At 39.2% G+C, this 16,927-nt stretch overlaps 1 protein-coding gene across 4 annotated transcripts in view; it reads left to right on the top strand.

Annotated features, from left to right (window-relative positions):
• The window catches only part of LOC122553958 (phospholipase B1, membrane-associated), an 88,521-nt gene that overhangs the window by 45,863 nt on the left and 25,731 nt on the right, over positions 1-16,927 (top strand). For all 4 annotated transcript variants that reach the window (XM_087989473.1, XM_087989474.1, XM_087989472.1 and 1 more), the window contains 3 exons: positions 1,279-1,330; positions 12,432-12,512; positions 14,908-14,973. In XM_087989473.1, coding sequence (XP_087845599.1) covers positions 1,279-1,330; positions 12,432-12,512; positions 14,908-14,973 — 199 coding nt within the window. The remainder of the gene's footprint in view (positions 1-1,278; positions 1,331-12,431; positions 12,513-14,907; positions 14,974-16,927) is intronic.

The following is a 16,927-nucleotide window of genomic DNA, read 5'->3' as shown; positions in this document are numbered from 1 at the left end:
TCTCTGTCTTTTTTGCCAAACTGCATCACCTGACCCTTTGTATTATATTTCACTTATCACTTGTCTAGCCATTCTGCTGGCCCATCTATGTCCTGTTGTAGTCAATTGATAACTTGCCCACTGTTTGCCACTTGACATCTACAGCAAATTTGAAATTTACTCTATATTCCTATGTATGAGTTTTGTAAACGAATCAAAACAGCAATGATCTGAGCAATGACCCTTTGGAACAGCCTCATCTACCATGCTCAAGTATGAAAAACAAGTTACCATAGCTCACTGTTTCTGTTCTTAAGACTATTTCTAAATCCAATTTGATACTGACAATCCTATTCAATGAGCTTCAGTTTTGTTAATAAGCATTTTATGTGGTAATTTGTCAAACACTTTCTTAAAATTCATGAGGACAACATCTATAGTATTCTCTGTAAGACCATTAAAAAAATTAATTAGATTAATCAGCATGATTTGCCTTTTAAAAATCCATGAGGCTCTCTGAACTGAACTTAAATATCTCTAGTTGCTGTTTATTTTTTCCTTGTTTATTATTTCTCAAATCTTAATCATCCTTGATGATAGTGATTCATGAACAAAGGTATTATTCAATGTCAATTTCCTGTCCCTTCCCCATATCTGAGGAAGATTGGAAAGTTATGGTTCTATTACATCCACCTCAAATTCCCTTAGTACATGAGAATATACACCAGGTGCTTTACACATCCTAAGTGGAGTCAGCCTTTCCAGATAAGCCTAACTTTAACTTGGCGTTCCATCCATTACACTAACCATCTCCAGTAATTTCTATAACTTCTCATCTTCACCCTCAAACAGAGATGTTGCATTCGCCATTTTTCAGTCCTCTGGGATTCTTCTTGACTCCTGAAAGATCCCTATTTGCCCCTATATTCTCCTCAGCTATTTCCTTCAAAACGCAAGGATGTAGTTCATCCAGTCTGGGTGATTTATCCACCTTCAGATTCTTGAGTTTCAGATTATAGTGGACAAGGGTGTTCTCCTGAACAAAGGAGTTGCTCCCCTTCATTTCCTTTTGTTTTAACATTATCCCATTTTATAATTTAAGTCTCCACTTAATGTCACCACTCTATAGTTGTTATGCATCATTTTAATTTCACCACAGATTTGCTCCTCGATCTCTCTCTCTCTCTCTCTCTCTCTGAATATTTGGAGGCTAGAATGTTATTATTTCAGTTGAATAGTCATTTGTATAAGCTCACATTTTAAAACTAATTTCATCACTAAAGTTCTATATTTTTCTAGCCAGCTACCAAAACAAGCAAGGCATCTGGTTGACACAATGAAAACATTTCCTGTAAGTACCAAAGGAAACAAGTTGAATTTCTCTGATCCTACAATCATCACAAAATAAAAATTGTGCTTTTCTTTTCTGTTAGTTTTTCACATACTTGACAAGATCCAGATTCTGTTAATGAGAAATAATTCATGTGAACTACAGCTGATATTTCATTAAAGATTGGATGAGCTTTAAAAGAAACAATACAGTCAAGGATTTGAAAGAAAAACAGAACATGCTGGAAATATTCATCAATCACCATCCTGAAAAAAGGTCACCAACCCTGGAATTCCTCTCCTGGCAGTTAATCTCTGAACTGCTGAACACCTCCAGCATTTTCTGTTTCTATTTCAGCATCCAGAGTATATTTCTTTGATTCAAGGATTTGACTTGATCTTCAAACGTGTTCTGCATAAGATGTAGGGAAGGAAAATATTTCTTTACAGCCTGACCCGAAACTCAAAAGTGACAGGTTTGGGACCTGGCTTTTGACATATTTTCCTGCCTTCTACCTGTACCCCTGGGCTTTCCAAGGGGGAATTGGTACTGACGTCTAAAAAGTAGTGGTCTGTGGTGTCTCCATAGTAGTACAGGGACTTCTCCCCACCCAGTATCCTTTTTGATGAACACAAACTCATGCTACCAAAACAAGTGTCAACCTGTGATTTTCATAGAACCTCTACAGTGCAGAAAGAGGCCATTCAGCCCATCAAGTCTGCATCAATCCTCCAAAAGGCATCCCACCCAGACCCTCACTCTATCCTCATAATCCCATATTTACCATCTTTGGATTGTGGGAGGAAACCCCAGTAGAGAGAGGGGCAATATGCAACTCATCACAGACTGGCTGGAGGCTGGAACCAAACGCAGGTCCATGGCACCGTGAACCAACTTGCTAACTATTGAGACACCATGCTATCCTAGGTGCTACATACTATGGGTGTAGACTAATACGGTGCAGTCTAAAATCAGGACTCCACTCTATTCTGCTGGTTTCCACTCAAGGGATCTAGATTTAAATTACCCCTGTTGTTTTGTTTTACTCCTGTAATTTTTGCTGGGAATGTATCTATTTGGAAATGCTTTCTTCTGAAGTATTAATTGAAGCAAAGAGTTGCAGCCATTTTTGTGGTTTTAGACTAATAATTTCCAGGCAGCCATTTACATTTAAAACTCCAGAACTTTCTTCACTGAAGTCTCAACACTGTGTTAAACTTCAACCACAGACTATAAAGAATATATTTAAACAATCCATTAATGAAATTCAACTGCAAAACAAACTAACTGCTTAAAGATGGAATTGAATGGTTACAAATTCTATTGACGAGTTTGTTTAATTAAAGTATGACTGGATATATTTTAAATGTAAGTAATTTTTAAACCCCTTTGGAATGTAGGCTCTCCAATCCAGGATGTTTTGGATCAAGACATTTCTACTTTTGTAATGACCTTAGAATACCTAACAACATGTGTAAACCAGAAAATACCTTTGCTATTGCTATGAAGGTGTAGGTGTGCATTGTACCTTTAAGAGAGACTTGAAGCTGGCATGGATTCAGAGAGGCACACAACATGCTGAAAGAATTTAAAGTGTAACAATTGACTGTGAAACCAATCGTGTAGCTGAATTGCAATGACACAAAATTCAATTTCAGCCAATCAGTTTAAATTGGGCCCCAGATACCAAAATCCAATCAAATTTGAATTTAGTATTTTGACAACATCAAACCAATGAAATTATCTGATGTTTTGGGGTATAAAACCTTGAATAGTTGGTGGGAGAACTGCCAAGAAAACTGGTAAGTATAGATGCTTGCCGAATAGCTCTCTGAATGGTACCTGTACATATGAAAGACCGGTGAAGCAGATACTGAAGAAAAGACAACAGAGGAAAATCTATTGAGGAAGATATAAATAGAAGATTCGACAGCTGGCTGGTTTTGAAATTTGAACTTTTTTTGTATCATGGCAACTCATCTGCACTATTGATTTCACAGTCAAATGTTATATTTTAAATTCTTTCAGCCCACTGAGTGCCAACTTCCAGTCTCTTAAAGGTACAATACACACTGACACCTTCATAACAATATCAATATTTACCTCTTGGCCCATTAAGTCTTCTTTGCCTGGACACATGACCTCTCCTACTGGGTGTAGGAGTTGGAGAAGTCCTGGGTTTGTAGCACCCTGGACCTCCAGGACCCTGTCCACCAACCTGATCACTGATATCCCTCTGTCTGCCAGGTCTGGGGCCCTGGACTGACAGTGCTTGTCAACAACAGCCTTTAAAAGATAATGTGGGGATATATGACACTGATGAATTGTTAGATATGTGCTGAATAGCAAATAATTCTGGGAATGGTGGGTGGTAAAATGGGGCACAGATTGTATGCGATTGTATATGCTATAGGGACGTGGTAAGTAATTAATAAGGTAAGTTTGGTAAGATACACTTGTTAGGTCTGATGGCAACAAACCCTCCAGAAACTCAATGAAACTTGGACTTAGCCAAAAAAGCTTAAGATTTAGTTCTTTGGCTCTTTCTTCACTGAAGTAACTCAATTCTAAAAGCATTCAATTGGCCCTGTTGCCACTAATATGTGGACAAGAGAATTCCACAGACTAATGAAAGAAAACTATTCCCTTCATCTCTGTATTAGACCCATCATTTGTAAACAGTGTCATCCTGTTCGAATGACCTGCACAAGAGGAAATTTCTTCTTAGCATCAACTCTGTAGGTTTCTGGTTTGCCATCGGTAATTTGCTGATTTTTAGTTGGTCTGAAGCACTCTGAGATCCCTGGTACTAACACTGGACTTACTTAGGGAATATGAAATGGAGAAGGCAGTAGACAAGTGTTTAAGGGCCAAAAAATCCCTGTGTTTATTTAAATACAGAAAAGGTAAATATAATACAAGAATAAAGATAAATGTAATAAAATAGTGACATTGACAAAATTATACAGTGGACAATAAGTGGGTTTCCTCCAGGTGCTTCGGTTTCCTCCCACAGACCAAAGATGTGCATGTTAAGTGAATTGGCCATGGCCCATAGTGTTCGGGGATGTGTAAGTTAATGCATGAGTCAGGGGTAAATATAGGGTAGGGGAATGGGTCTGGTGTGCACTTGTTGGGCCGAAGGGCCTGTTTCCACACTGTAGGGATTCTATATTGTATATTCTAAATGCACTATCAAATTAAACAGAGGTTAAAACAATATTAGAAGCTAAACACCAGTTTTCATCACAGACACTTTCTTCAGGCTTTCTACCCTTGGGGTTCCCTGCACTGTCAACACCCACCTTCCCCTCCCTGCTAGCTAGGTTGGATACTTTGGGGTCTCAAGAATTTAAGCTTACCGCTGGGAAAACCTCACGATTTTGAAGTACAGCTGGCTATTCCGACTTGCCATACCATGTGCTTTGATGAAGACTTCAGACTGTGGAGGCTGTCAGTCTGGGTTGAGTCTGCTGATGTGATAGGTTGCGTTTTAGATTTATCAGACGAGTACTGGGTTTTTCTTACTTCCTGGTGGCTTTTGTGAGCCAGGTTTCAACCCAGGATGTGTCTGAGGGCCTTGTGGTGTTGGTCAGGTCGGTGGGTTTCGGAGGTTGTCGCTTCTCAGGTCCGCTGGTTATGGTCAGTCGTTGTTGGTTCCCCTTGTACGGAGCAGGCCTGTGTGGGTAGGTTTCAGGATTGCTGTTGGGATCCCTCTGATGGAGATAGCTGTGCAGATAGCTCTCGGGGACATAGCTCTTGGAAATAGTATGTGTAATTAGCTGTTGAAATTCTTCCCGGGAATGCCTCCTGGCGAATAGCTTCTCAGGGATTTTTCTTGGGGAGATAGCTGTGGAAATAGCTTTCGAAGAGATAACTCCTCCCAGGTTAGGGACTGCAATTATACTACTTTTGGGGCTCTTATCTTTGCACCACATCTGCACTTGTGTTACTGGTGTTTCCTTTGAGGTCAATTAGCTTCATGACAGTTAAGAGTATGTTGAATGTATTTTGATTGAAGGTGAAAGTTTGGTATTTCTGTGAATGAATATTGATTGAATTTAAGTGACCGGTATCTGTATCACTATTAGTCTTAGTGAAAAACCCTTCAGAAAAGTTGTACTGTGTTGAATGAGGTGTAACTGAATTTTTTAATGGTATATTAGGCCTTTTGGCTCAAATTGGACCATGCCGACCAAAATATCCATCAACAATAACCCCATTTCCCTGCACTTGGCCAAGATCATTCTCAAGCTTTCCTATCCATATATCATCCAAATGCCTTTTAAATGGTGTTAATGTACCCACCTCAACCACTTCCGCTGACAGTTCATTCCAAATGCATATCACTTTCTTTGTAAAACAAGTTGCCTTTCATTCTTTTCCCTCCAACCTTAAACTAATGCCATCTAGTCCTTGATTTCCCAACGCTGGGAAAAAGACTGAGTGCATTCACCCTATCCATGCCTCTCATGATCTTATACACTTCTATAAGTTCCCCCCTCAGTCTCCTACACTGTAAAGAAAAAAGTCCTAGCTTGTCCAACCTCTCTCTATAACTTAGACCGTTCAGTCTTGGCAACGTCCTTGTAAATTTCTTCTGCACGTTTTCCAGTTTAATAACATTAATAATAGCAAGGTGACCAAGACTGAACACAATACTCCAAGCATGGCCTCACCAATGTCCTGTATGTTCTACATTTAATGCCCTGACTGATGAAGGCCAGTGTGCCTAAAGCCTTCTTCATTGCTCTGTCTACTTGTGACACCACTTTCAAAGAACTGTGCACCTGAACCTCCAAGGTCCTTCTGTTCCACTACACTCCTTAAGGCCCTACCTTTCACCATGAAACTCCTACCTTGATTTGACTTTTCCAAAATGCAAGACCTCACACTTGTCTATTTTAAACTCCATTTGCCATTTCTTGGCACACTCCCCCAGCTGATCAAGATCCTGCTGCAATTTCTGATAACCTTCCTCACTGTCCACAATACCGTCTAGTTTAGTGTCATCTGCAAACTTAATAATCATGCCTTGTACATTCTTATCAAAATCATAGGTATAGTTTACGAGATATCTGTTTTTGTTTGCAGCCTGAGGTAGAGAAGTTTAGTTTTCCATCTGGAGTGTTAGGTCTGATTGATTCTTCTCTTAGAGTTGAGCTATGAATTGGATTTGCGGGCTGAGTAATGGTTCCAAGCAGCTATCTCTGTGTCTGTATATTTTTCCCAGAGTCCTCAGCCCAGTTGCCTTTTTATTTTTAAAAATTTTTGAAAGGTCCAGGGTTTTGGTCCAGTATTTTAGACGATAGGGATTTTTGCTCAATCCTACAGCCCTATAACAAAAAACTACTTCACTTGCTCAATTCCTGAGGCTTACACAGCTCCATTCTCAAAGCACCATTAAAATATTCCCTCAAATGCTCCGGACGGCTAACGAAATTCCAGATAATTGGTGCTTCTGAACAATCGATTTCTGCACTGGAGAGTTTATAGTGATTCAACCAAATCAGATTAAAGCTAAAAGAAAAAACAAAATGGAAAGACTTGCATATGTGGGGCACCTTGCAGGAACTCAGGATCTGCCAGTGTCATTTGCAGCCAATGAGTACTTTTAAAGCACAGTCACTATTGCATTCTGGGACAATCAGCATGCAATTTGTTAACAGCAAGTGACCAGTGAAAATGACCCGGGTATCTACTTTTGTTCATGTGATTGCTGGATAAATACTGATCAGGATGTCAAGGATAACTCTCCTACCCTTCTTCAAAGAAGTTGCATGGAATATTTTACTTTTACCTGAGAGATAATGGTTTACACTCTCTTTTCAGGGCTTTGTTTATGTGCTTGAGTCTCTCAACACTGTGCAAAAGGTATAGTGGCTCCAACTTTGCTTTGGCAATAACAGCAAAGCCATCATTATTCCTCTGAAAATTGACAGCAGTTCTGGAGCGCAAGCATTTGCAGTTAACTACCGAAATTCAGATATTGCTGTCAGTAATTCTCCAGAGGGTGCACTGTTGAGGTCCCCTCAGAATGAAATCAATTAGAAATCATTGAACTGAAGAAAATGTTCATTCTTACACTATTAGTCTGAGTGAAAAACCCTTCGGAAAAGTTATACTGTGTTGAATGAGGTGTAACTGCATTTTTTAATGGTATATTAGATTCATAATTACTGGAATCCGGCCTCACTGTCCCAGTGATTATAATTTTATTGTTGTTGAATGTCAATGGAGTCATCAGGCCCAATGTGAAAATGGAAGCTGGCCAAGTTCAGAGTAGGGAGAGGGTATAAAACCTGATAGGTGTTAATTGCCATCAGCCTCCAAGAAAATTTAATAAAATTACCAGAGAAGTTGTCTCAATGAATACGTATGAATTAATTAAGGATCTGTGGAGCTTATAAACCTCTAAATGGATCTTCGGGAGCAAACTCTCCACTGGTTGGAGTCATACCTGGAACATAGGAAGATCATCAATGTTGTTGGAGGTTAATTATCTCAACTCCAGAACATCTAGAGAGGGGTGGCACAGTGGTTCAGTGGTTAGCACCGCTGCCTCATGGCGCCAGGGATTCGGGTTCAATTCCCACCTCAGGCAACTGTCTGTGTAGAGTTTGCACATTCTCCCCATGTCTGCATAGGTTTCCACCGGGTGCTCCGGTTTCCTCCCACAGTCCAAAGATGTGCAGGTCAGGTGAATTGGCTCTGCTAAATTATCCGCAGTGTTAGGCGTATTAGTCAGAGGTAAATGTAGGGGAATGGGTCCGGGTGGGTTGCTTTTCGGAGGGTTGGTGTGGACTTGTTGGACCGAAGGGCCTGTTTCCACACTGGCGGGAAATCAAAAATAAAAAAAAATTAAAATATCTCTGCAGTCGTTCCTCAGAATAGTATCGTAGGCCCAACCATCTTCAACTGCTTCCCTCACCCAGCTGTTCCAGTACAGTTACAACATCTATGTAATAATGTGGAAAGCTTCCCAGGTATGCCCTGTACATAAAAAGCACGACAAATCCAAACTGGCCAATTACCGCTCAAAAGTCTACACTTGATCATCAGTAAAGCGATGGAAGGTGTCATCAACAGTACTATCAAACAGCACCTGCTTAACAATAACTGCTCAGTGACACCCAGTTTGCGTTCCACCAGAGAACATAAGAAGATGGTCGTGGTTGTTGAAGGTCAATCATCTCAACTCCGAGACATCTCTGCAGGAATTCCTTAGGATAGTGTCCTGTGCCCAATCATCTTTAGCAAGTTCATCAATGACCTTCCCTCCATCACAAAGTCAGAAGTCAGATGTTTGCTGATGATTGCATAATGCTCCACACCATTCGCAACTCTTCAGATTATGAAGCACTCCATATTCAAATACAAAGACTGGGCAATATCCATGCTTGTGTTGACAAGTGGCAAGTAACAGTCAAGTCACATAAATGCCAGACAATGACCATTTCCAATAAAGCATAATCTAATCATCACCCCTTAACATTCAGTGGTGTTCCCACACTGAATTCCCAATTATCAACAACCTGGGGGTTACCATTGACCAGAAGCTCAACTGGCCTTGCCACATAAACACAGCAGCTACAAGAGGATGCCAGAGGCTAGGAAAACTGTGGTAAGTAACTCCCTTTCCTGGATTGGGTATACTCAAGAAGCTTGACACTGCACAGGACAAAGCAGCCCACTTGATTGGCACCACATCCATAAACATTCAGCCCCTCCACTACAGATACTTGGTAGCTGCAATCCATACAATTTACAAGATGCATTGCCAAAGATCCTTAAGCAACACCTTCCAAACCCACGATCACTTCCATCTAGAAGGACAAAGGCAGCACCTACAAGTTCTTCTCTATACCACTCACCCTCCTGACTTGGAAACATATTCCTATTCCCTCACTGTCGCTGGGTCAAGATCCTGAAATTCCCTCCCTCAAAACATTGTGGGTAAACCTACAGTCTGTGGACTGCAGTGGTTCAAGAAAACAGCTGATCACCCCTCCTCAAGGGCAAGGCGGGTGGCAATAAATGCTGGCCAGATAGTGACACCCACATCCCATCAGAGAATATTAAAATAAAGTTGCCCCATGAAATATTTTGCCATGAAATAATATGGTAGGTATGCCTGACCAGCAGAAGGTGACCATCCAATATTTTTGTTAAGATTTTAAAACCATGGGAAATACAGAGTTGATTAAATTTAGAGGATCTCCCTTACTTATAGAAACATAAAAGGTAGGACAATGATTCCTTGAGCCTGTTCTGCTAATCATAGATATCAATAGCCCCCTGAGGTAATGAATTCTGCAGGCATACCATTCTCTGGGTGAATGAATTTCTCTCCATCTCAGTCCTGAATATCCTCAGCCTGTGATCCCTGGTTATGGACTGCGCCCCCCTCTCGCCCATCATCAGGAACATCCTCCCTGCATTTGTCCTGTGCAGTCCAGTTCAAATTTATGGATTTGTAAAGATACCCCATCATTAGATGAACTCTCCTCAGAGGATAGTGTCCCACTTTCCATCATCCCCACTTGGACATTAAAAACTATCCTCCACCCTTTCCTGGGATGCACAAACCTTTCTGTCCAAGCATCCCGACATTTTTAGGCCTCAGCCTGCATTAGAGTCATCATTAGTACCGACAATATCCACTACTGAACTCATGCGTTTTGAGGATTGTTGGAACTGACAGCCAAGCAGATTGGTAAACAAGTCTAGAGGATGGGATTTACCCAACAGAGGGTAGAAGTCCCAATCTGCTCAGCTTTAGCCCACCCACAGAGCATTATGGCTCGGGACGGTGTTTTTATCAGTTTCTGACTGACCAGTGAGTGACCTTCTTTCAGGGATTATGAGCAGTCTGGTCTCCTGTAAAATTCTGAACACTGTCTCTTATTGGATTTGTGCCCCAGCCTATGCTGCTGATGATAATTGATGTTTTTTTAATCACTTGTGGTTTTTGAAAATCTTGTAAGCATCAATACAGAACTGGACTGTGAGTCAAACCTCTTCTTTGTTAAACTCAATGATTCCTTTTCTGTTAGAAAACATGTCCAGTATCTCTCTATGGTTTTGATTTGATTTGATTTGATTTACTATTGTCACATGTACCTAGGTACAGTGAAAAGTTTTGTTTTCTGTGCAGTACAGATAGATCATTCCATACAAAGATCAAAGGTGATAGAACAGAGTGAGGAATACAAATCTACGGCTGCAAATAAGGTGCACGAAAGGAAGATCAACATTAGATTTGAAATTTGAGAAGTCTTTAAGTATTTAATGCTTTATACTTACGTTATTTAAGGAGGAGGTGGAAATATTTTTTGAAGTATCAGCAAATTGAATCCTGGGGCAGATCAGCCATGATCATATTGAATGGCAGGACAGGCTTGAGGGGCCAAATGGGCTATTCCTCTTCCTATTTCTTATGTTCTCATGTCCATCATCATCTTATATGGTCAAATTGATTTTTGTCACTATAATTGAATCTCCCAGGCAACTGCACCTAACTGAAACCATGATAAATCATAATTTTTTAAAAAAGTTTATTTGAAATATGATTTTACTTTTTGTAACTAGTGAACTTTTGGTCTCCAGTGAACAGACAAAGGCTCAATTTCTGATCTTCTGAAGGAGGGAATACATAATCTTGTGGTGGTTTTCCATTGTATTCAGTTGTAGTATTCACCTCATAAATGAATTAGTGAGAAAGAAAAATGGAGCCTGTGAGAAACAAAGAGAAGCCATCAGACATCAAAAAGTAGTCTTCAAAATGTAAGCCAAGCAAGCTTGCAATAGTTATGCATCTGTCTGCTTCTTGAATGTCATGATTGCAGCCACATGGTGGATGGGCTACTATTTACTCTCCATTGTAAAACATCACTCCTGGAGTCTATCCACCTATCATGATCAATTCTAAAGGCTCCCTAGTGACATCCCATTCCTGGCCATCAAACCAGCTTTCAAGAGTTTCTTCGTTCATATTGTCATGTGACACACCTACTCTCATCATTTCTAAAATATTCAAGTATAGATGTCATAGTAAAGCCTATTCACAAGCTCACAGTAATAATGCAGCAAACACTTATTTAATGGATAGACTGAACACAGTACTGTAGTTGAAATAGCTTCACAGAGGCCGGTATCCCATCACCAAGTCAACCTTTATTTACACATGCACAGATTTTGACTTTAGTACTGCCTCTTCAGAGTCAACTCTCAAAGTGGCTGTGTCTGACACTCCTCTTTTTATCTGTTAGCCAGGGCTTCCTGATTGGACCAGATTAACAGCCCCATTCAGGGAACTCATATTCTCAGATATCCAGCTGGCTGACACTATAATCAATATGATTGTGTTGTCAGTTTTAAACAGCTGTCTTTTTGCAACAATGCGCCTCTTGGCAAAAGACATGACAGACCCTCAAAAATGTTGATTCCCATCAAAGCTCAGTGTTTTATTTTGCTTATTTGTGAAAAAAAAAACAGACTTCGGTTCTAAACAGAATACTTTAAGTAATTCTTAGCCTTGAAATAATGCTTTTCAGCAGGAAACTATTGCTCTCAGGAATACTAATTGATGCCAATCCTCCATGCTTTATCAGTGAGAGTTGATTAAATCCTTCTATGATCTTCTAGAAATATGCAAATGTGTACATTATTAGTTGGATAAAGCTTTTAAGGAATTATGGATATCAGTCCTTCAAATAACCCACAATCAGAATTCTGGATATGATCCACTTTAGAAACAATAGGCAGGGGGTTAAGTTTCTTCAGAATCATGAATAGATACAATATTTTGCAGGTCAAGAGTATCACACTTTAGTTTAAAATATATTAATATGATGGCACACCAGTAGTGTATACATGACAAATAAAATCCAAGCGATGGGTAAAGTGATTTCGATTGTGGCTTCCAAAGAGGTCAACCTAAGGACATTTACGAATGTTAACAGCTTTGGAGATGTGCCAAAGTGGCATGACCTCATCCTAATGGTATCCACTGTAGTAAAAGTGAAGAGCATTATTGTCTAAAGTAAAACTACAATTGTTATTGATTATGCCATTGAAAAACATAGAAGAGAATATTAAACCTTTTTTTGCTAAAATTTAGGACATAAACTTCACACAAGACTGGAAATTAGTCACTGTCTTCATTGGAGTTAACGATTTATGTGACTACTGCAAAGACAAGGTAAGAATTGTTTCTGTAGCTTATATATGCAATGGGCTTGTTGTAAGAAGACAACTATTGTTTTCAAGATTTTTAAGTGAGTGCAAAAATGCTTTGAGGCATTTGGAAAGCAGATTTTAACTCGGTATATTTGTATGAATCTATTGATTATGATTCTCATGGACATAAAATGAAACTCTAAGTTAATAAATTGTTTCTGTTTAAGATCAAGTCTGAAACAAAAAGCATATTGTATTTTTAGTTAATTGAGACAAAGACCTGTCACACATTTGAGTGAATGTGAAATGATCTAATAAGATTGATCTATTGTTACAACATGTATGGGAAACAGAAATCACCATTACTATCTTAACACCGTTGTGTTATTCTATATACAGAGGAACCTCGATGATCTGAACACCTTGGGTGGGGAGTATTTTGTTGGGATAATCGAGTGTTTGGATAATTGAATGCCAGATAACAGTTTAGTCAAGCATCGGGACTTTGCAATCTTGTCCAGTTAACCTGAAATTCAGATAATCGAATGCTGGATAATCGAGGTTCCTCTGTATACAATTTAAAACCAGTTCAAGAATGGTTCCACAATGAAACTGTTGGTTAACTGATGCTGTGGGATCTCTCCTTTTGTATTGTGGAAAGAATGTCATAGGGCTGGAATTCATACCAACACAGTTGATTAAAAGTCATGGATGCCCTTTTTTTCCTGGTTGGCAGACAATAGCTGCTGAAAATCTGTTAGGACTGCCAATTAAATCCACTCAGCCTGTGAGCTAGCATAAAATCTCCATGTACGAGAAAGAAATAATTTACATAGTGCCTTTAAAAACCCACAGGTGCTCAAAAAAGCTTTGCGACAAATTAAATATTTTGGAGTTTATTGAATATTATAACATAGGATATTTAAAATATCCACTTTCACCAGTCCAAAATTGGTTGTGATGAAATTAGTTCATGAGGTAGAAATCCTAAGGACCATCTCTAAACACAACAATTCCCATTTCTGAGACTTCAGAATGTGTTCTTGGGGGACAGTTGGCCATTTAAGCCTTGGAGGATGAAGACCATAAAACCACAATGTTAAGGCAATAAGACAGAAGAGGAGAGGTAAGCTATTCAGCCCAAGGATTCTGCTATATTGTTCAATGAAATCATGGCTGACCTGATATCCCTCAACTTTACTTTCTTGCCTTATCCCCTGTTTAAAAATCTGTTTACCTAAGCTGAATTATGCTTAATGACTCAAAGTCAACAGTCTCCTGTGGTAAAGAATACCATAGAATCACTGTCTTCTGAGAGAAAAAGAATTCCAATTAATCACAATGTTTAATGGATGACCCCTTACTCTAATATTATGCCTATATTCTCCCCCCATTCTTCGATGTTGCAATAAGAAAATCTCAAGTGTGCATATTAGACCAGGTAAGAAAAGACCTGAACTTGTACCGTCTTAGCAATCCACAACACAGCAATTGCCCTATTAAGTCTGTGTTGGTCAAAAACACTTTGGTGATTCATTTGGATAGCTAGGATATACTTATAGAGAAATGAGATTATAGATGTGGTCCCAAGATATGTCTTGGGAGGTCAAGTGCTATTTAATATAGGTCAGGGACACCTTGGAAGAGCCCTTTGAAATTGTTAGAAATAGGGATAAATGTGCACATAAAGTACATAGACTCAGCACTATTAAATTCATTGGAACTGCCAAACAACCTGTCAAAATCAGGAGCAGTCACATTAACAATTACAGATCATAATCAGATTGAGGCCTCACTTTTACTCAGGTAGAAGTAAAATATTTCAACACATTTTTCATGTCCACCCAATTTCCTGTTCAGCATTCATCCTGCAATTAACACTGGTGCAGCCAATCATTTGGTGGATAATTTATTTCATTACTGCTAGTTGGAACTGCCTAGTTCAAAGTGATCACTGTCAAACCAGCTTGGTAAATGATAATAATTAAAATTCTCAAAGTAAACCGCTTTGACTTAAAGTACTTGGCATATCCTGTGGCATTGGTAGGTTCCCATTCACCAACCATCCTTGTATGTCAAGTTTTAATTTGAACAGTAAAATTATATTTCTCATGTGTGCATATTGTTTATGAAAACATATTCCATTGATGGCTTCTGACATAAAACAATGAATTGCAGATGCTGGAGATCTGAAACAAACAAAAACAGAAATTGCTGGAGAAATTCAGTAGGTCTAATAGCATCTGTCGAGTGAAAACAGACCGAACATTTTGACTCCTGTGACCAAGGGTGTTGGATTGTTTGCTCTCCAAAGATGCTGCCAGACCTGCAGAGTTTCTGCAGAAATTTCTGTTTTTGAATGCTTCTGATAACTACCTTGCAATTGTACTAATGCTGTAATATCACTTTTCACACAGGATCTGTTTTCACCTTACAGCTTTATATACAACGTCACTGAAGCCTTGGACATACTTTCTGATGAGGTAAGATGCCCTTTATTCAAATAATGAATTTTTGTCCATAAATCCATGTTGAGAATAAATACCATGGCGATGATCACAATTACAAAAGATAACTTTGGGAAGTGAAAGAATATTTATCCTCCAAGAATGTGATAGCATAACATCTTCCTAGAAAACATCTTACCAGCAACATATTTGTTGCATTTTTGCAACATTCTAGAGTATGTAAGCATTTATATTTGTAAACAAAAGATTGAGTCTTGTCAACACTTCAATTCAACTCAGTTTTATTTCGAAACCCCACTAATTTCAGTAATGCAACCTGATGAATACTCAATGGAGTGACACCAGGAACATTGACTTTATCACAAAGAAAGCAACTGGTATTCTTAAAGAAAATAATCCTTCTCTTAGGCAAGCCCAAAATATCATTTCAGTGTATGACCCAGAAAAAAGGACTTTAAGAGTCTTTTTTTTAAAAGAACTGCATGAAGCAATTTTACACCAAAAAAATGAAGGTATGCAGCCCGTCACATGGATGCCAACTCTGCTATTGCAATCAAAATTAGTCCTACTGCTCTCTTATTTCCCTATTTGTTATAGTTAGTTATTTTAGTTAACACACTATGACATACATTCAGGGCATGCAGGACTCGAACCTAGACTTCTGGCCCAGAGATATGAACAATACCATTGTGCCACAAGACCCTAAAGTAAAAATGGTGGTATTGTATTATTACCACATAACTCCAAACACTTTATGGCATTTGCTAGTTGAATGGATCATTACATCAACAACAGCATTATAGACACTCAAACAACAATGAAGAATTACCTTGTTTCCACACTAAAGCTTCCTGGTGAGTTGACATGATGATAGTCAATTTCTTTTTGGTAACTTTCTGCCTTCACACAGAACTTTTTTTTTAGTTAATGTCCCTTTCCAAGACCCCTAAACAAGCTCCTAATGCTGCTCACTCACGAGTTAACATGTGCTCTTTAAACTTGTGCCTTCAACAGCCTTGTAGGATGCCTTCCTCTCTGACACTTCAATAGTTTCCTGCTTTAAAAACTTTTAACTTACTGTGTTCTATGACACTCAGGGTGACTGCTTGGAGACTGTAAAAGACAGTGTATTTTTCTCTTTGAATGATCTTGCAAAGTACTTGACTTCTTGATTGTTCTGACTTTCTGTGTGCTTTTCCAGCACCACTCTAAACCAGAATCTGGTTTACAGCATCTGCAGTCATTGTTTTTACCTCGTTGATTTTAACCCTACTGCGAATCCTCTTGCAAGGATGCCTGCCTTGAAGAAGTTTTCCTCCTCTCTCTACAAGAATCTCAGGGAGTCCCTCTCCCACTGCAATTCCCAGGTCATTTCCTCTCTAACCAAGTCCTGAAACAGACTCGCTACCACAGCCACATTTGCTTCCTCAGTGACCTTCCCCCACCCTCTTCCCTGACCTATCACCTTCATCCCCACCCCCACTCACCTATTGTACTCTGTGCTACTTTCTCCCCACCCCCACACTCCTCTCATTTATCTCTCCACCCTTCAGGCACTCTGCCTGTATTCCTGATGAAGGGCTTTTGCTCGAAACGTCGATTTTCCTGCTCCTCGGATGCTGCCTGAACTGCTGTGCTTTTCCAGCACCACTCTAATCCAGTTTCTGTGCTACTGTAATTAGGCAACAGTAGTTTCTTTCTTGCTTCTACTGTTTACTCGTGGTGCAGTAAACTTTTCATTCAAGGGTTTAAAGATGTCAATAAAATACACATAAACAAAATAGATCTCCAGACACCTCAATAATGCTCATGGAATAAATCAAAAATTGAACTAAAAGCAATGTCTTCCCTTTAAAAACACAATCTGGAAATACAAATCAAAATTGTATACATACATACATTCATTGCTTTAGAACCCAAATTCTCAAACAATGTCAACATATTATGAACATTTATCATATCTCACTGC

This window comes from Chiloscyllium plagiosum, unplaced genomic scaffold (assembly GCF_037043375.1).
Source record: "Chiloscyllium plagiosum isolate Xiang-an unplaced genomic scaffold, Cpla_swu_hap1 HiC_scaffold_8, whole genome shotgun sequence".
Classification (NCBI taxonomy): domain Eukaryota; kingdom Metazoa; phylum Chordata; class Chondrichthyes; order Orectolobiformes; family Hemiscylliidae; genus Chiloscyllium; species Chiloscyllium plagiosum.
The sequence above is the reverse complement of the archived record's forward strand: the minus strand, read 5'-3'. Positions and strand labels throughout refer to the sequence as shown.